Consider the following 20,149-nt stretch of genomic DNA (forward strand, 5'->3'; position numbering starts at 1 on the left):
TACGAGCAAAAAATGTGGTTATCGGGCGTGTCTTTCTCCCCAACATTTCCTTTCATCAAACTTTTGGCGCGACTTGCTGAGGAATGTAAGAGGTTTCTTCAGACTAGATCAAAACCAGACTGTGCATAAATGCCTCCATGATCAAGGTATTACTGCGATGAGCAAGCATAACTTTATTTTATTTTAATTTTTATTCATTGCCTCTGACTCTAATTTGAAACCTTGCGCCCAAGTCCGCCGCTCTCTCTGCTCTGTCTTTTTATTTTATAGAACACTTAGGAAACTGTGAGGTAAGATGCAAACGTTAGTGGTCCTGGCCTCCGTCTTGCGCTGCACGCTCACAGCAAAATGTGCCACAATTTCAGAGGGAAAGGAGTAGGTGAGCGAGAACCACAATAGTAGCTGTGCACTGGCTGTCCTTCGGCCATATTGAAGTGCTCGTAAATTAGTGGCGTGAGAACGGTTTGTTTCAGCCCACCGGTTCCAGCCGACAAGAACGCATCTGAAGAAGTACGGCATCCGTCTGTGCTTCGCAGGAAGACGATCCTCGGCATGATGTTTTTCTAGCCAAGTTGTGGCAAAGTTGAAGAGTTAAATGTTTTAGAGCAATTTGGAGCAAAAACACGCGAAACACAATACACACTGCGAGCAGAAAAGGCAAGTAACTTTATATGACCTCAGCTAGTAACTTCACTTACAGTCTCGTGCGTTTTACTTCATTTTAAGTGCATCAAATCGTAAAGTTAGGAGAAGCGTGGCTATGACTGGTAACAAAGCCAGTAATAGCCAGGCTTTTCGACATACGCAATCTATACGCCACACATCAGGGCGCACGCTGCAATATTGCCGTTTAAATACTACCTCATATGCTCAGTTTCACAGTTCTCTTGCAGAAGAACAGCTGCAAAATTTCTTGTTGTTCTTAGTTGAAGTACTGGCTCGGTAGGAATGAATGAATACGGATGCCCGAATGAGTTGCGAATAACTAATAATGTAACAACAAAGAAGCAATATGCCTGAACCGGACACCGATACTCATATGTGCAAGTGCTGAGCCCGTGCACGAAATGTCCATTTCCAGGGCGTTTCTTTTTGCTCAGTTCACGTAAACAAAAGAAGGAATAAAGGTAACCTCGATGTCGCAACTTCCCCGTCTTTGCGTGAGAGGCCAACGCCTGACGCCCGGGCCGTCCGCACTGTGTTCTACAAGTGTGGAACGAGAGTGCCAGCGGCCACTCCTACACGGTGACGTGACGGTCGTTCTCGTTTCATCAGTGCCAGAGCACGTCTAGTCGAGCACAACGCGACGCCTGCGAGGTTCCTCCTCTCCACGGGCGCTGGCGACCCGTCTCAAATCCGCCCTCAGCTTTAAGGCCAGAGGTTCCAGCCGGTGAAGTGATATTCCGAGACGAGAACGAGCGCGTCCTTCGCTCCGGCGAAAACGCAAACGCGCTGCCACTCAGCATTACAAGAAAGGTCCCACTTACGGCGGAAGCTCGAACATCCTGATGAGCGCTTCAGAGCCGAGAAAACCGATATGTCAACGGTGAGGTGGCGACAACCTAAAAAGCGCACGAGACAAGAGACCAGTTAAGCCGTGGCAGCGACCAGTGAGGCAGTGTACCGACGAGAGGAAAGCGACAAGAGCAGTGATGGTCACCTGATGAGTCAGGAGCTGCGGCACGGACGGGGAACCGCGTGTCAACCCTGTGAGTGGAGCTGCCTTCCAAGAGCGCTCGCTGCTTTCTTCCTGCCTGGTGGCCTTCTTCGTGTCTGAGACCCGAGCTCCAGCGCGACTCTAGCACGGCGATGAGGGTGAAGGAAGCCTCACCACTCTTTCCCTCCCTTCTCTTTTTTTTTTCAGCAAAAACTGCCCTAGCCAAAGGTGGAGGAACGCGAAATAAAAAAAAAAGGAGAAGAAGAGGGTACCGCGGGAAGGCGAAGAAGACCGCACGTTCTTGGAGCAGCGTGCGAGGAGAGGGAATGAGGCCTTCACAACAGCGTCCTAAAATATATTTTCCCAGCCCCACCAGGGTTGCCCGGGGCAAATTCATCTCTCGCTGCTCTTCCGTCGGGAGCCGTGCACGAACCAAGGCCCGCGAGCGGGGAAGACGGAAAAAGAGCCGCCCGTGTGCGCCGGGGGCCGCCAGCCCTCGACAGCCGGCGCGTGATTGCGTCCAACTGGTGTCGCTGATGCACCGGCGTGGCTTGCGCGTACTACTGGAAATCGGAGGCGCTGAGTTTGGCGCACCTCAGGGAAACACGTCTACAGTGCTACATGGCAGCAAAGAAGGCAGCAGCAGCAAAGGCGGCTTTGACTTGCCCAAGAATGACTCATAAGATTGAGTGTAGTCTTGAGCAAGCGTCCCTGAGTCGGATTCGGTGGAAGCAGTTTGTCAGCCTGGCTGCTCGCCCGTTTTCGGAGATGTGCATCACCCCTTCCAAGCAGCTAATACAACATTGCCCACAAGGCGTAGCGGAGATCCGAATTGTTTTTCTGGCATGAATTGGACAGGTAGAACATAGAGCATACAATTTTCATAATCTGGAGATCATTCATGACGTTAATGCGATTGGCAATCTTTCTTATGATCGTTTTGTTGTTGGTGATGATATATTTTACATGTTATGATGGTTATTATGGTGAGTATTGTATCTCCATGTCATATCCCCGTGCCATTCCAGAATCACAAAACCTTTTCGGCACGTCAGCAGACACGCGAATGGCAATCTTGCTGCCAACCACAATGCCGAATGATACTATGGCACCGTATGTTTTGTTGCAGTTTTGTTGCATGGCACGGTATATTTTGTTGTTTGGCCACGCTCGACACGGCCGCTTGATGGAAGTGTATGTTATGGATGAGGCGCTACCACTTTAATATATTTAAGGCTACATACCCACTCGATGGCACCATCGCATAATCATTCCGGGGGATAAGCCAAGAATGGTCACATACAAATATCACATACACAGTGCCGAAGTTGTCTACTAGGCAAGACAACAGTCCGCACATACCTAGTGGCCCAAACTAGTAGACAACATGGGTCACTGGGTATGTGAAAGAGGTTAGATACATGCAGCAAAATGGGTGAAGTACTTAATGAATGCTAAGCGCATTAAGAACCCACAGAATTCACTAATTTCTCTGTCTCTGAACTCATTTCCTGCGACAGCAGTTACTGACCCGACTGCTCCAAACGCCCCCAACTTTGCGCAAAACACCTTAAATTCTGTTCATAGTGTCCCAACTAATTAAATAAATTATGGGGTTTTACGTATCAAGCCCAGGATCTGAATATATAGCACCCCATAGTGGGAGGCTCCGCAAACTTGGACCACCTGGGGCTCTTTAACGTGCACTTAAATCCAAGTACATGGGTGTTTTCGCATTTTGCCTCAATCGAAATGCGGCCGCCGTGGCCGACATTCGATCCAGTGACTTCGTGCTTAGCAGCCCAACACCACAGCCACTAAGCAACCACGGTGGGTTGCCTCAACTAGTACGTTCAAGAAGGAGGAGGATGACAAAATGACAACGGCGATGACAACGACGATGATGGCGACGGCAGCAACATGACGACACCTCGTTAATTGACATCCAAGACAGCGAAGAGCCGTCTTTGCAGGAGGTACGGTGAGAATTTCTGCTGAGCTAAAAGCAGCGCTATACAAACGCCTGCTGCATCGCGCAATAGATATACGCGTATGCTGCGCTGGCACTTCGAGACTGTAACCGAGGAGTAATGCCTGGAAGTATCTCAAAAACACACTCAGTGTGCGTAGTGCATAACCGCACCAACTACCAAGCGTAAAGGTTGAGTGGTATTGCAGCAATTAACGTGGCCGGCATCCAACTGCGCGTTGCTCCAGGGCCATATAGTCGCCTCCAGGGTTGTGGGCAAAGTTCTGCTTTGCTTTGCCATTTAATGATGGTGAAAATGAGTATGACGAGCTGGTGAGGTGAGGAAATGGCCTGACGACGATAGCACGATAACGACGACAAGAAGGCGACGTAACGGCAAGGACGGACGGGCGCAGCAAACCCAGTTTTGAGCTCTTAATCGCTTTTGAGCTCTTAATCGTTAAAGTGTCCAACGCCATGAACAATCGTAAATTTTGGTTTTACGCTAGAGGTTGTAAAAACCGTGCAGGAAGCGTTTAATCGCAAGAATTTCTTTAGAAAAGTTCGGCATAGTAGCCTGGATAGAATCAAAGCAAGGTCGTAAAGTAGTAGTGCGAGGAGACCAGCTACCCTCCCAGCGCGTTGGCCAGTTGCTTCCCACCCGCAAGTGACGTTTCTCCGCTGCTCTTCTACGTACAGATCCCACAAAGGCCAGACACAAAAGAAAAAAACGGCTCGCGCACATGGCACTGCGTGTGCGTGCGCTATTCTCACTTTTGTGTTTCGTCTTTGTGTGCGCTTGTGCACGTATATTGTGCATCACCGACTCACCCAAGCCACCACCCTATAGCAAGCTTCCTCTCTTGCCTTCTCCCATATTGGAACCGAGGGCCCACCCCTTTCTCTTTTGCAAAGACCTCCTTTTTACTTTTTATTTTTCCTCCGTTCTTTTCTTGCTGCACGGCGCATTTCCAGAGGCGTTTAGTTGTTCCCACTGCTCCTGGCTATTGGTGCCCTGCGGGTGGCATGCGTTTTACGCGTAATCACCATGCTTGTGACGTTATCTCGCTCGGGACCGGCATAGCTTCTTCGGGAAGAAGAGCGTGCAGGGTATCATGCGAAATTTCAGTAGTATTCGCGGTGTAAATCGGTGTAATTTCATGCAGAAACGATCATCACCACGCGACCTACTCACTGCGCATGACTGATTCCTACGCCAAAACCCCAAAATAGGTGGCCAATATCTTGCTTGTCCATAAAAAAGCGCAAGCGGTGTGCTTCGGATTGTGGTGGCGACGTGGGCAGTTGAGGGGCAGAGTTCACGACGCTTTTCGTTCGTAAGCACTTTTTTTGTGCTCTTTGTATAAGCACTCTTCGTAAGTTCATTTCTTAGGTGCTCTTCGCCATCTCTAAGAAAACGACCAGCATTAGGCTTGGCTGGAATTTGCTCTTACGAACTATTCTAGCCTAAGTGCGTTTTTGTGAAGATGCGCCCTGACGTTTGTTGCAGTCGTTGGGCAAAAAAAGATTTCAAAAGCTGCCTTAACCTCCTAATCGCTTATTTTCTCATCATTCTCCACCTTCCTAATATATTTTGTACTGACAATGACCGGCTGTCAAGTGCGTTACGGACATATACGATAGGAAACCAGAGCGCCAGTTCGCTTCCTGCGGTCAACGGGCCTGATATGGTGATGGTGACGTGTGCCACTTCAGAATTTTGTGCGCCTATTTCGGTTTCACAACTCATTTTTCTCCCTTCCCGTCTTTTACAATTCATTTTACTTTTTTTTTCCCCATGCAGGCTAGCAGACACTACTTTTTTTCTCATTAACCTCCCTGACTTTCCTGTGTTTCTCTGTCTCCCTCACTCGCCCCCTTCTGAGAACCATTTCGTCTACATTTGACTCCGAACAGAATTAGCACTTAAATGTAAGAAGCAAGTATCAGCCCCCATGATCGATGTATTTTGCCTTTGCCTGTAGCAGCGAGTAGCAAGAAGAGAACTTTCTGAGTCGGCACGATTATAGAACTCGCATGAAAGAAAATGCGCCATCTTTCATTGGCGCAATCATCTCAGCATTTTTATTGGGTAGTCGTGAGTGTCAAACGCGTGAAAGAGTACCACGTACTAAATGCTGCCAAAAGCCATTGTTGCGGTCCGTCAGCAAGACTTGCTGCATGGTATTGGGAGAGCTTTCGTGGCATATGTTGTCCGAAAACTTCATGGCCAGTTTCGCAGGCTGCTGCAAAGGCCTGTCGGTTAGTTATACTGCATAGCAGCCGTTGTTTCCCGCCCATTGTGCCTTAGCCGGCAGCGTCAAAGCTGATCGTGCTCCTGGAAGAGCTCATCTTGACCGCTGTTATAACGACTGACGAGTGGCTCTTGTGTCCGCTGTTGAATGGCACTCGCAGCACAGCCTGTAATGTGATGCTGAGCGTAACACAGGTCCTTGCCCCGCCTTGATTTCAGCTGCAACTTCTCCTCGATACGTGAACTCGATGGACCCGAGCTTTTATATATGCCTACGTCCCACCTAATTACACTCTGTCTGCACAAATAATTTCCTGCTTAAGCTTTGCTCGCAATTTACGTATTTATGCTACATGCGCAGTGTTATAAGGAGCATTTGAACCACGTAATCTGAACGCGCAGACGAAAGACCAACTCAAAAACTATTCTGAACGCATATGTCATGACATGCGCTTTGAGATGTGATGTGAGGCGTTCTTGAACCACGGTAGTTCGTTGTCTCTTCATCGGGCGCTGCAAGGTCGCTCCTAGGCTTGTGTACACGGAACTTCTATTGCGCTAGGAGTTCTTTTTTCACTGAACTGCTTCAGAGCGCTTGCCAGCCATAATACCGATCGGATTGACAACGAGACGATCGTCGCGGTGATAGGCAATCGCAGGGGACACTTGCGTGAGAACTTCTGTGAATACGGGCCATGATACTTTTTGTGGAAAACAAAGGCCCTCAACCAAGCCTTTTAAAATGCCTCGGAACGGTGTGTGCGCGTGTATGTGCTAGGGCGCATTCTATTTACTTTTTTTCTCGTTTTTCATCACTCATCTGGAATAGCATGACAAGCTTGTAGTTAAACTAACATCTCAAATTATATTAAACGTAATCTGCATAACCCTACATTCATGTTCACTATATAAACAGCTCAAAGTACATTTTCTAGGAAGAACACATTCTAGGACCGGTTTCACAAAGCTCGTTTGTAAACGCTGCTTCGCGTTAGTCGACACGTCCTCTATTACCTTTTTCGTCATCGCAACTGGTCAAGCCGGTCCTTGCAGATGGTAATTGCGTACGAATATCTTTTGAATGTCTTTGTGAGTGTGCATTTCAGCCGCTCTGAAAGAACTGATACCTGTACTCTCAAGGCGGCCTTAAATGTCTAGCACTTGATGTAGAACCCACCAGAAATCATACTTCGAAGCTATTTCAACAAATGTAAGAAACTGACCACACAGAATTCTTACGTGCATATGCGTTACAGCAAACAGACATACTGTAATCTACACGACATTCAAACAGGTATTTAATGCACTTGTATACGAAGAATGAAGAAAGGAACTATAGCAGTCTGAACACTAGCTTAAGTCCAATAGGTATAAACGTTTACTCTGGACGAATATTTGTTGATCGTGCAGAAATATTTGTACAAAGCAGGGCTATCACGAGAGGGTCAGCGGCAAAAATGGAGAATTTCTCGAAAGCTATTTTTACATGCTAAATGCCAACGACTGCACGGTAGTATACCTATATACACGACAGACGTTAGAGCACACAATGTAAAAAAATGCCGAACGTGAAAACCATCCTTGCCCACTTTCAGCATAAGTTACCGGCTTCGCTCCGGCAACCAACATCAGCGTCGTGATCTAACAGTTGCCACAGATGTTAACAAGACAAAGCACTGGAAGCAGTATTCGGCACAAAGCCATATGATGGAGTTTATTTGCTTGTGTTTATAAAGGTCTCTGAGTGTAAAAAACTCTGTATAATTATATGAGCGCAGTGCAAATGACTCAAGCGCCGCCATTCGTGTCCCGTTTAACCGTACGAGCCCTTTGGCGTGGAAACTTGAGTGGCATAGCCTATGCACTCTGGGCCTCTGGGCACCAATTCAATTGATAACTGCGCTTTTCTGCGATAGTAATGAGGTTGCTGTTACGTGGTTTTCTTACTGAAAGAGGAAGACAGAAAAGCGATAAGGCCCGGCTGGAAAGAACTCCCTGCCACTCTGCGCAGCAGCATAGCGAATGCAACGTTTCTTTCTTTGCAGTGCAAAGAAAAAAAACGAAGTGTTGTTTTCTTTCCAGCATCAACCTGGGTCACGGTGGCCGCGATTTTATTTACTTTCTTTTTCTGACCTAGAAGTGGAGCAACGCCAACGAGCCGCGATTTCATCCCCACGTTGAAACCAGTCGAATAAGACATCTCTCAAAGCCAGTTTGTTTGTTTCTTTGCGAGGCCGTAAAGCTGCCGCATACACTTATTTAAAATAGTTGGCATTCCAGACGAAAGCATCGGCGTGCTGCTGCAAATAAAAGAAAGAAGGAAATAACAAAACCTGATATCTGCTCGATAGCAGATGGAGAAAGGATGGAGCGGAAAAGAGTACGGCAGGTGTATTCACTTCCGCTATACGAAGCGGGGACGGTGCCTGAGTCACCGCTTATGAAACCCGATGCTCAGCAGGCATCTTTCCGGCGCGTCCAAAATAGCCGCAGCGACCGGAACGCCCCCCTTGAGGGGGGGGGGGGGGAGCTGCTGCCTATAAGCCGTCTGTCTGTGCGGCCCGGAACGCTCGCTTCGAGAGACCGGGCAAAAGCGGCTGGCAGTTTCGTGAAAGATGAATTGTGTACCGTCTTGTTCGGCGAGGGTTACCCGCAGTGCTTGCGCAACCAAGAGCGGCCGCGGTGCTGCAAGCTTGACGCTGCCTCGTCGTAGTTCTTTCTATCCTCAGTTTTGCATAAAGCTAGCATCTCGGCGAATGCACGTCGAAAACTCGCTGCAGAATTTCGTCGTACAAAGTTTCTTCGCACAGTAATTTTGACAGGGGCTTTCCTTTTTCTAATATTCCAGCAGTTTTGTTTATACTTACAATGGGTCCTGCATTGCGGGCTAGCCAAAAGGAGGAGCACCAAGTATTATATATTCTACACAGTTGTTCTCTGAAGTATCTGTCGATTCATAGCAGTCAACTGCCTTGGTAAAAGTACACAGCAGAAAGGGTTTGTCATAAGGCGCTCGAGGCCTCATATTTAATTCGTGCTAAGGAATTTGCGACCACTAGGCTACGCCCAATATGTACTCAATCGGGAACGTCCACTTTCCATAGAAGCTTTCGCAACGGAATACATGACTTTTTCACTGTGGTTGCCACAGTGCTCAAGTTAGTTTCGTTTCTGCACGAATACTGCCACATTCCTGCTGAAACTGTGTGGCGTGAAACTCAACCAAGGGAAACGTCATCCGTCAGGAGTGGTCTCATCGATGCTCCCCAGGTCAACTCTGCTGAGAGAGATGAGCGGTTGCACGCGTTGTTCACCTATATTGCTTCAGTGCTAACACTGGTAGTGCTGGCAATAAGCGAAGCAAACGAAATGAAACAGTAATGGCGAGCAGCCAATTGAAACTCTTGGCGCTGGCACTAAATTCGTCATTGAGAAAGGGAAGTTCTGTGTGACAAAATAAGTGGAAGAATAATAACACACATATATTTCTTGATATCCTGATGCATCGAGTCGAGGACGACAACATGGTGGCAGTCGTAAGCGATGAAAACAATAAGTTGGAATGGAGAACAAAAAGGCAAGGACGTCAGCAAGACGTACATCCTGACCACTCTCCAAAGAAGAGGAGAGGTACGAGAACACCAAGGTATAAGGGGATAGCATGGTCAAAGTATCGGTTGCAGTTACGTTTGTGCGGCTAATGACATAAAAAAATGTGTACATTATGTATGTGCATTCCTGGTAACAAAAGCAAAGCTACGCTGACATCGCCAGTTCTCAGACAAAGAGCATTATTACAGCGAAGCTGTATATGGCTAGCCTATTCGTCCGTCCGTCCGTCCGTCTGTCGCCTGTACGCCAAAAACTCCTCCGGCGCAACCCCATGTGCATGCGCAAAAAAAAAGAGAGAAAGAGACGCGCGCGATTGGCTGTGCCAGTAGTGACGTCGTTGCTCTGAGTCACAGCCAAGCACGCGCTCAGTTTCTCTCCGGCTTCGGAATGGGTAGCCCACACGTCATACGTACTCCTGAGGAGCAGGCACCTTTAGATCAGCAACGCCGCGAGCAGAACCGGCAACTAGCTCGTCTACGCCGTGCCGATATGCTGCAGCCCGGGCACTAGAACAGGCTCGTGCAGCCGAGCGCAGGCAACAACTGCGTACCGAGGATCCGGCAGCCTACCAAGCTGTCGTTTAATGAACCGTCGGTATTAACACAGTGATAAACACCAGGACCGCACGTTTCAGCTTCGCGGGTTAACCATCTGTACGGAGTGCTTGGGCAGTGATTTCTTTAGTTTTTTTTTCATTACAGGCACAGTAGTATTCAATGGGACGTTAATACTCTGCAGCTCCATCGATGCGATGTAGTTTTGGAAAAAGCTTGTGTCGTGCTAAAAGTGAAGACGTTTTATCTCACAAGATAGACCGAATCGGCGCTCACAGACTTCTGACGCCCCACGCCACCTACGCATCCTTTTTGGCACAGCAAAGAAAGCACATTGAATCCCACTGCGGTGCATGCAACGATGACCGAGTGAACAAACAATTTCCGGCAGTACTAGTGGCAGCGAGAGAACCTGCGCAGCCACTTGAACCTGCTCAATAAGCGTCCTTTATACATAGACAATGGGCCAAATTCACCAAGGTTTTCGTTCGTAAGTGATGTTTGCCATTGGCCGACCGCCTTCGCATGTGTTCGACTTCACGATTGGCTAGCATCTGCTCTTACCAACAGCTTTAGCGTAAGAACGTTTTTGCTATAGAGGCCAAGGCTCTTGGTCAATGGTGGTGTCGGGACAAACAGGCACGCTGTCACAGCATTTTGTCACTTTACTTTAATAGACAGTAACCTTACGCAGTCTCATTGAAGGACGATCGATGGTAATTGCGTCTATAATCTGAATTCGTTCACGCTCATGAATGCGAACTTGCACCAACCTTTTCTTCTTTATTTGGGGGAATGTATACTGCCAACATCTTACGTGTAATATCTGTAATGATGCGCTTAAGTATTCGCTGCATGCAAGTCGTGTTGCGACTGTACAGTTAATGAGTGTTTCCATAACGAGCGCTGCGAGTGCTGTGTAAACGTTCGCGGCTCGTCGATATATCGTGCTCTGAAAAAGCGTGTATTATAGCAGGCTATGCCTGAGCTATATGCGATGTTATATCTCTCCTCTGGTGTTTCTTTATCGTTGCTCTTCCTTTTTGTTTTCTTTTTTTACATTGCTTAGTCACCGAAGCTGATTTTTTGGACAGCCGGCCCTTCGGTGACCTATGTTCCCAGGACATCATAACTTAGTAAACAACAATGACTAAATATTTTCATCATATATGAGGAGTGAAAAGACACGGTGTAATTTTTTTATGACTAGCCGGCTTACTGCGGCATCGTCAGGAGCTAACAATAACGCGTGTGACATTAAAACCGAATGGTGGCATTAGTTTGAGGAGGTAAGGCAGACTAATCCTCCCGATGTTCAAACAATCGCGGTTGAACTGTTTCAATTCTCGATTTAAGAATGAACGTAACAACAACTCTGGTTCACTGGGGCTTGAGATTACAGTGGCTCATCAGAGCTCAAATAATTTCATGACTTTTGTCGTCAAGATTCCCCAACATTCGTGCAAATGCGACTTCCAAGAGGCCAGCCATCATTTTAACCCTGCTGCAACGACGCGCATTCGTCTTGCTGTGATTGGTGCTTTTTACTTCCTCACCTATTTGGCCAACCAACCAGACAGCTACACCAGTGATTGCTACGATATGATTTTCCTTGTGTATGCATGATTTCCCTTGTGTAAAGTATATGTGAGCTGTAGTGTCGGGAGTGTTAAATACACTACAGTCAGGGTCCCGTTCTCGTCCAATCTTGCGAAGGTATCGGTGAGTGTACGCCACACCGAGCCGTAATCGGTGGATGAGTGTTTCGTGACGTTTCCGCAACCAAAGTGGAAGCCGGAATCGCAAACCAGCGTCAAGTCTATGGAGGCGCTCTTATCGATGTTTGGGGTTGTCCCATCGTCGCCCCACAGAGGTTCGGATTCAGTAATGGAGCAAGGCGTTGATGCCCATACCGGGAAAAAATAAGTATTATAATATTCCGTCATATAAGGACTGTCATCAATGTAATGGCGCTGATAGTTGTGCTATTCACTAACCGTCGTCATGTGTGATGGCTGTTTCAGGTGCATCGTGTTAGCAAAGGTGCACTTATATGCAGTTGTAATGATAACAGCAGTAATGTGAAAACTTCTATTCGTGCACAGCCAATATAAAATAGCATTTCTCTATAGATGAGCGTACCGCTCATCTATAGAGAAATGATACATTGAGCGTTATTAAAGCAGTGTAAGCACAATCGAATGCGCCTTATTTGTACATTATATATATATATATATATATATATATATATATATATATATATATATATATATATATATATATATATATATATATATATATATATATATATATATATGATGTTCACGATGTTTTTTTTTCAGCTGCACCAATCGCCTAAGGTAGATAGCACAATTCTAACCCTTGATATATTGATATATATTACTCACTGAGGCAGTCATTGCTTCTATGAGAAATCAAAATGATTAATTAAATTATTGGCACGACTACGCTAATTAACCTTTAATTAATTACTTTGCGGCGCATATTTCCATCTACGAATTATGGCCGGTGAGTTCCCAAGACGTGTCCACTTAGAACGAATTCTCTGGACGGCACCAGTTTCAAAATACTTATTTTCAAAGTGTTCGACGAAATGCGTTGGCGTACCAATTACCTTTTTTAAATAAAACGTTCTGTAATGCACCGAACTGCAAAAGTAACTGGAACACTAAGGCATTTCGTCGGACACGTTGAAAATTGATACCTTGAAACTGGTACAGTCCAGAGAATTCGTTCCAAGTGGATACGCCATGCGAACTCCCTAGCTACAATTCGTAGATTAAAGCAAGTGCCGTAAAATAATAATTGATAAATTAATTAGCATAATTGTGTTATTTATTCAATTAAGCATTTTCATTTCGCGTAGAACCGATCAAGGGTTATAGTTGCTACAGGCAATATTTATAATTTTGGTGCAGCAAAGAAAAAACACCTTGTATATCATCAGCATAAGTTTGCATGTACTAAGAGGCTTTCTTAGTTATGTTTTTTTTAGTTTCATAATATTAATCGCAACACTACTGTAGTTTCGCTGCCATAACTTTCGATGGCAAGAACAGAGTCAGCTCCGACAGAATGCCTAAGAAACAGGGGCCAAATTTACAAAGTACTTCGTTCATAAGTGCTCAATGCCACTTAATGGCATTGGCATTGAGCACTTTGCTAATAATATGTCCAGCATTGGGACTGGCTGGAATCTTACGCTAGAATGCGGGTCCAAAGGCTGAATTCACAAAACTTTGCGTTCGTAAGTGTTCCTTGGTATTGGGCAGGCCCCTTCGTTAATGATATGTTTAGCATCTGGACAAGGACAAGCTAGATTTTTCTGCGACGAACAATTAGTATCGTAAGAGCTGTTTCGGAATACGGGCCCAGGCCAAGATAAACGCGCAAGACATGAGTTGTGCTCCCTCAAGCTCTAGTGTGGAAGGCTCCGCGTCATGAGAGCACGACATGCCCCAAGCATCCCAAAACAACTTAAGTGCACCCGAGTCAGGTAGATGGCGGCGGCAGCGTGCAGCTCTTCCCCGACCTGTAAATAGAGCACTCTTGGAGAGGCGCCCCAAGTGGAAGAACGGACGCAGGCATTCAGTTCAACCTTGCCTTGCGAAGGTTCCTGGCATTTTGTTTTGTCGTTGTTGTCGTTCTTTGGACGGAGGCGTTTGTGTTTCCGTTTCCGATTTTTAGTTTGATCCTTGTCGTCCCTAATGCCGACAAATAGGCATCCGAAAGCAACGTCAGGTAGACAAAACAACGTCCAGCCACCGCACCGCAATTCAGGAAGTTTTCCATTAGTAAAAGCTGTTTGTCGTTGGCCGGCTGCCTTCACTAATAATATGCACAGCATACCATCGCCTTGCCTTTGTTATAAAATATAGTTCTAGCGTAAGAACTTTTTTGTGAATAAGGACCCTTAGAGAGAGGGTTACTCTTTCATGAATCCTGGAGAGGTTTGCCTGGCGAAACGCCTAGCATGCTACTCCAGAAGAGTATGATAAAAAATGAAATGATATGCAACAGTGCACGTCACAGATACACAACGTACAAAAAACACCACCACAATGCGCCACAAGCTCAAATATGCACAAGCTAAAATAAATGGTTGAGATCAATCTCTCTGAGCAAGCTTAAGAATTTGGAGGACGGTTAAGCTTCGCCTTCAAGAATGGAACGCGATAGCATTCGAAGATCCCTGACTGCTTATCACGCTTCCCGGCAACAGGAGCGTATGTAACTGTAATGTCTAGCGGCAAACGCTGGCTGCGAGTGCTATGCACGAAGGCGGGCTTTGTGGTAGGAACACGGCTTCTTGCACGGGCCGCGATGTGACGGAGGTGAGCGCCAGCTGAAGGTATTGCAAGGAACCGGGTGACCCGCTCCGTGGCCTCGAAGAAACCCGCGTGCCGGCGCGCGCAAATGGCGGATGCCGCGGCCGGTCTGTGAATGGTAGAAACGCTGGAAAAGGGCTTTATTTGAGTTTTCGCGTAACAGAATTATGTTTTCTCGCATAGTCGAATTACAATCCGAGAGCTATTATGTCTCTAGGGTGTGCGTAAGTCGCAGTTTGCGATTTTCCCCAAATTGTAGCTTGAGAAATTCAATTAGTTCAGTAAATTCCTTGCGTCACATGGACGGCCTGGTTATGGGTGGTTCGAAAATATGTTTGCCGAACGACGTCCGACGCCGGACGCCGGATTTTCTGCGATGCGGGCTCCTTAACGATATTGCGTTAAAATTGCTTTCATAGCCCGACACGCACAGGCAGCGTTAGTCCGTGGGCCACGGATGTCTCTTAGCTCAAGGGATGACAGTCTTTGACGAATGATCAGTGCGGACATTAAGGCTGTTCTTTCCAGTGCAAATAACCTGCAAGCGCAGATTAATGGGCTATGTCTTCCCGTGCGCCTTGCACGCAAGGCACAGTGGGGATCTTTATACTTTGATTTTATAAATAGGACGTATTTAGTATTTGTGACGTTTAGCCTAATGCAGTGTAGACATGCGCGACAGCACCTGTCATGCCACACGGCATGCGGAACTCGCACAAGGGATTGTAAGTCCCTTCACTATTACAAGTACACAGTGCACTCATAAAGCACGAAATTGCTCATTCCGCACCTATTCTTCATGGCTTGTCGCAAACATTTAAGGATCGGCTTCAACGTTTACTGGCGAGAGGACTCGGATTGTGTCTCTGCGTGCCCCAAGCAACCTCGAGTCCTCTAGTCATTGCCTAAACTCGTTATCCGGACTTTTCAGTTATATGTACCGTTGAAACTTGTCGACACGCTTATCGCATTATAAACAACGTGAGAAGCATCCACTAAACCAAACTCTCAAAGAAAGGGAGAAAAGCAAAATTCACAATGTTGTTCAGGAACATGAAACATTATTACCTAGCTTTGAATTATACAAAGCGTATATTACTTATCCTCCTTGGATGCTAACATCACCCAAATTGAACCATCAGTTGAGATAATAGTAGTCAAGAGAGACATGTTCATGATAATCGCGCAGTAACTAGCACTATACCAGATTCACACCTTATATATCTTCCGTGTATACCCGTGTATACAGACGGATCGTGCCATAAGAATTCATCTGCATCAGTATTCGTCATACCTCATTTGGCATTACCGCAAACATTAAATTATCCCGTGTGACATCTCCCATCGTCACTGAAGTCTGCTATAATATAGGTGTAGCGCTTCAAAGCATCAGTAGAAAATGCGCTAAAATGGGTACTTTTTAGTGATTTGCAAGCCGCACTCACATCACTAAAAGGCATACACAAAAATTTGTTTAATGCATATTTACGTACGAAACGCTGAAGAGCTCATAAAAGCAAATGCGAAGAATCACTTTATAGCGTTTCAGTGGCTACCAGGTGGCTGCAATATTCCTGGAAACACTGCATTGGACGCAGCAGCGAATCAGGCACACAATAACGAAGAAAGATCAAATCTTCCTCTTTCACGTGGTGAAGTCCGATCGCTCCTGAGTCAGTTATGCGGTCGTCTAAGCGAAAATACCTGGTTTGATCAACAGTTTTAGAGTTCCGAGTTGTTGTTTATAGACCAATGCATCAAATTGTCAATTTCGCCCAAACTGAGAAATAACAGAAAATTTGAGAATTACTGCACCGCCTGCGACTTGGTACAGCATATACATGGCACTTTTTGTGCGGGATGAAACGTTCCCCTATAGTCCGCAGCGCTCGCGTGACCACCCCGACGAATATGTGCACCCCCTCCTCCTCGAGTACCCAAGGCACGAAACTGCAAGACGAAATTTGAGGGCAGATTTAATGCGTTAGATCGACGACCATTTAACATAAAGATATATACTTGACCCATGGGCAACAGCGGATCTTCAGAGAAAAAGCGGTTGCCGCTTTAGTTTTCTTATAGAACACCAGTTTCTTAGGCCTATATTAAATTTTAGTGACCGTAGAAAGGTGATGTATGATGTAAATCTGTGCTTGTTAGGTTGTCAAATCTTTATGTAAGATGTTATGTATGGGTAAACTTACAGTCTGTGCTCGCCTCTGTGAAATTGAACTTCCCTATGTGTTCCCGAACAATACAAAGCACATGTGTTTACATAAGCAACTGTATACATGTTCCCCTACTGTGGGTCCCTGGACCCATGCACAAAACCTTGTGATATGGCTGACTGAGTTTTCTTTTTGATACTTTTGTGCCACGTTTTTTTACAAGTTTTGTGACAATATTTTTCTTTTCCAAGCCACGAAAGCTAGCCAGTACCTCCTAAAGAACCAACTCCTCATAATACATCATGTCAGTACCACAATATAATAAAAAAGGTAGATGGGGAGGCGACGGGGCGTGCTGTTGGCTGGCGGCAGGGTTTTCCACTTCAATAGGCAGTTTTAGTATAGGGGAACCCAAGACTAGGATGGCAACCCAAGCCTAACGAATAACGTCTCTCCACTGCGCATGCGCTGAACGCAAACTGCTTCCTTCAGTTTAGGCTCGCACTCAGGCGTCCCTAAGCTTTGAGTAAACAAGCATGGTGGCACCCATCGAAGTGACAGCTCACGCCGAACACCAAATCTGACCTCATTTCTCAGTAACTTGTAAAGTTTGTGGCAAACAAACGCTGATAAACGCCAACACTTTCACTCATTACGTAGATGAGAAAAATTGAACAATAAATCGCCGCTGTTCACGACATCGTTTGTCAATCGAGAGCTCGTAGGCTTAATGCTTGACGTTTTCGGATGGTGTACGCTAAGTTGACTTCCCTTAGCTGCTGGCGGAAGCTACTATGCATTATTTCCAACAGGAAAACCAAAATTGTCTTGACTGCGAATGTCCCAAAGACAAATTATTTAGCGAAGCTCTGGCTTTTGTGGAATCATTAGGTGAAGCAATGACCGTAGCGTTGAACAACTACAACATTGTAATACGTTACTAGTGTATTGTAATCATTTATTATTTTATTTCCCTAGCCCTGTTTCTAGAATTTCTTTCTGAAGCTGTAAGAGCGCTGCAAGTGCGCGACGCTAACGCATTCCGGGAACCCTATACTAAAAGGCCTCCGCTCCGGTGCAACATGGGAACACAAAGAGGTCGCTGGTTGGGACACACTAAGCTCGGGCGCCCTTATTCTAATGCTCCCTAATGTGCATAACGTGGCACGAGAAAATAAAGCACTTCATCCATTAGTCGAATATTCGATGCGTATGCCAGCCCCTCCCCCCCTCATTCAACTAAAGTTACCCGTAGGTTCAAGTGAGCACGAGCTGCGCCGTTGCGAAAGTTTGTCCAGCTGTTCGAGCTCTTGGCAGCCCTTCCACTCACATACAGCAGACTCTGTCCCTTCTCGACGGTGAACCCGGCGTTTGCTTGACGCGCGGATGGGGGGGGGGGGGTGCTGGTAACGCGTTCCCTTGTTGTGAAGAGACGCAGACTGGGTGCTGGTTTTTGATGCATATAAAGTGACAATGTAAAACGTTTCTGCTTCTGAACAAGCTGCGCTGACGATTATCCGACTCGAAGGCTGACTCTCTGTCTTACTCTTTCTTTCTGCCCCCCGCCCCTCCCCATACACTTTCTTTTTTTGGCCTTGCACGCTCAACTTGCAGCGTGAAATCCTCCCGCACGATGTGCCGCTGTGTCCTCGTTCGGATCTCTTCGCGCAATGTCGGTGCGTCTTGAGAGTCTGCGGGAATTTTCGGCAGGTTGACACGCATGACCAACGCGCAACTACTGAAGCAGCTATACAGGTACATCGCCGTGAATAATCGCAACGAGTGGGCTTTCTTCATCCGCGCGTCCCTCGTGAACGACGCGATGCCCATTCATTTTGCAGTGTGACCATAACCACACCGAAGAGGAAAGGGTCTTCATCGGCTATACAGTTTGTCGATCGGGATGGCGTATTCAACCGGCGTTCGCTTAGCAGAATGTATTGAATGCATTAATGGAAATGACCTCGCGTGTTCGTGGGCTGCAATCATTGACGGAAGCAACTTTCGCCATGCTCTAAGCAACGTCATTGTTATGCAATTACTTGAGTGTTGTAATGGCCTTACGAATGAGCGCTGAAAATCAGCTTTGACGCCCTTCATAAGGCCCGTTTGAAATAACAGCAGGATTGCGCAAATTTCAGATATCGGTAATAAATTATTCAGTTTATTCAGTTTACCCTGCAGCCTCGGAGGAGCATTGGGTAGGGGGGGTTACAGAAAAGTGACAAATATGTAAGGCAAAAAAAAAGGGAACTACATATTAGGAGAAACAAATAAGTTTCTACATTGGAAAAAAGGAGCACTGGTAAACATTGGAAAAAATACATACAAAGTCAAGGGAATGCAATAGAAAACAAAGTCGAAAAACGATACAAAGGCGAATACAATAAAAAGTCGTACAACATTGTCAAGCGAACATGTGAAGTTCCAAAAGTTCACTAAATTTGGCAGGATCGTTTATTGAGACAATATTATTTGGAACGCTATTCCATAGAGCGATGGCGCGCGGTAATGCATAGTTATTGAATGACTGTGTGCGGCCAAAAATGCGCCTGAAGCTGAGATGATTATGAAGTCGAGTAGATGTGCGAGAAGGAATTTCAAGCGACAAACGGCTGGACCATGAGTTTTTGTAGTATTTATGAAAGAGGCATAAAAGAGCAGCAGAACGGCGGGAATCCAAGTGCGGCAGGAGAACATCGCGCTTAATTTGGGTAATGCTAGACTGACGACTGTAGTTAGAAGTTATAAAGCGGGCAGCACGATTTTGGATGGATTCCAATTTATCTATTAGGTATTGCCGATGAGGAGACCAAATCGATGAAGCATCTTCAAGTTGTGGGCGTACAAAAGTTTATCGCGTCTTTTCGCGTCTTTTCCTCGCGTTACGACCGCCGACTAGTCATAAGCACGCTGCAGTTCATAATAATGCACATTTCGATGAATGCGTAACTGCCCAAACACTTGTTATTTGAACTGGGATTTTTTTTTTTGAATTAGCAAATACCTTTAGACACCTTTCTCTTGAACGAAAACTATCCAAACTATCCCGAGACCGTTACGACGTCGCTTTCTGTCGCATGAGATCTTCGACTGCCACTTCTCTCAAAATGCAAAGCATCTCACGCTCATTCAAGCCACAAGTGCTGCATGTTCGCCCCTTACAATAGGACGGAACACACATAGTGAAGTAAACAAAAAAGAAACGTTAGAAAATATGTGCATCCACACTGATCCTGAATGCGAGGCTGCGCCTGGAGCCGACGATTATTATTTTTACCTATAACGGGAAGAAGACGAAGAAATGAATAGTACCATTTGTGTGAATATCCTGCTACAAAGTTCTGGTACCCGCATTTTTTTATTATTATTATGTATGCAGTAGTAAACCGCTGTCGCGTTTAGTTGTCGAATGTAGTCATAAAGGACGGCCTGAAGGTCCCCAACGTTGGAACCTCGCCTAGCGTGTGCATTTGCTGCAAAATGAGTCTAAATTCTACCACTGTATATTCCTATCTTCCCAATTTTGTCGCGTTACGATTCTCGCGGTGCCACGTGGAATAAAGCAGTGGCCGGTGCTGTCCTG

The 20,149-nt window shown here is 46.1% G+C and overlaps 1 protein-coding gene across 2 annotated transcripts in view; it reads right to left on the reverse strand.

Moving 5' to 3' along the window:
- The window catches only part of LOC135903937 (zinc finger protein 853-like), a 94,666-nt gene that overhangs the window by 21,875 nt on the left and 52,642 nt on the right, over nucleotides 1-20,149 (reverse strand). Inside the window, exons 1-2 of one of the 2 annotated variants that reach the window (XM_065434411.1) lie at nucleotides 1,661-1,816; nucleotides 1,488-1,562 (exon numbers count right to left, since the gene is read on the reverse strand). The exons of the other annotated variant lie outside the window; for it this stretch is intronic. Of the exons in view, the coding sequence (XP_065290483.1) occupies nucleotides 1,488-1,504 (17 nt within the window). The 5' untranslated portion in view covers nucleotides 1,505-1,562; nucleotides 1,661-1,816. Of the gene's footprint in view, nucleotides 1-1,487; nucleotides 1,563-1,660; nucleotides 1,817-20,149 lie in introns of those variants that run through there. 2 annotated transcript variants of the gene reach the window in all.

Source organism: Dermacentor albipictus, chromosome 1 (assembly GCF_038994185.2).
Source record: "Dermacentor albipictus isolate Rhodes 1998 colony chromosome 1, USDA_Dalb.pri_finalv2, whole genome shotgun sequence".
Classification (NCBI taxonomy): domain Eukaryota; kingdom Metazoa; phylum Arthropoda; class Arachnida; order Ixodida; family Ixodidae; genus Dermacentor; species Dermacentor albipictus.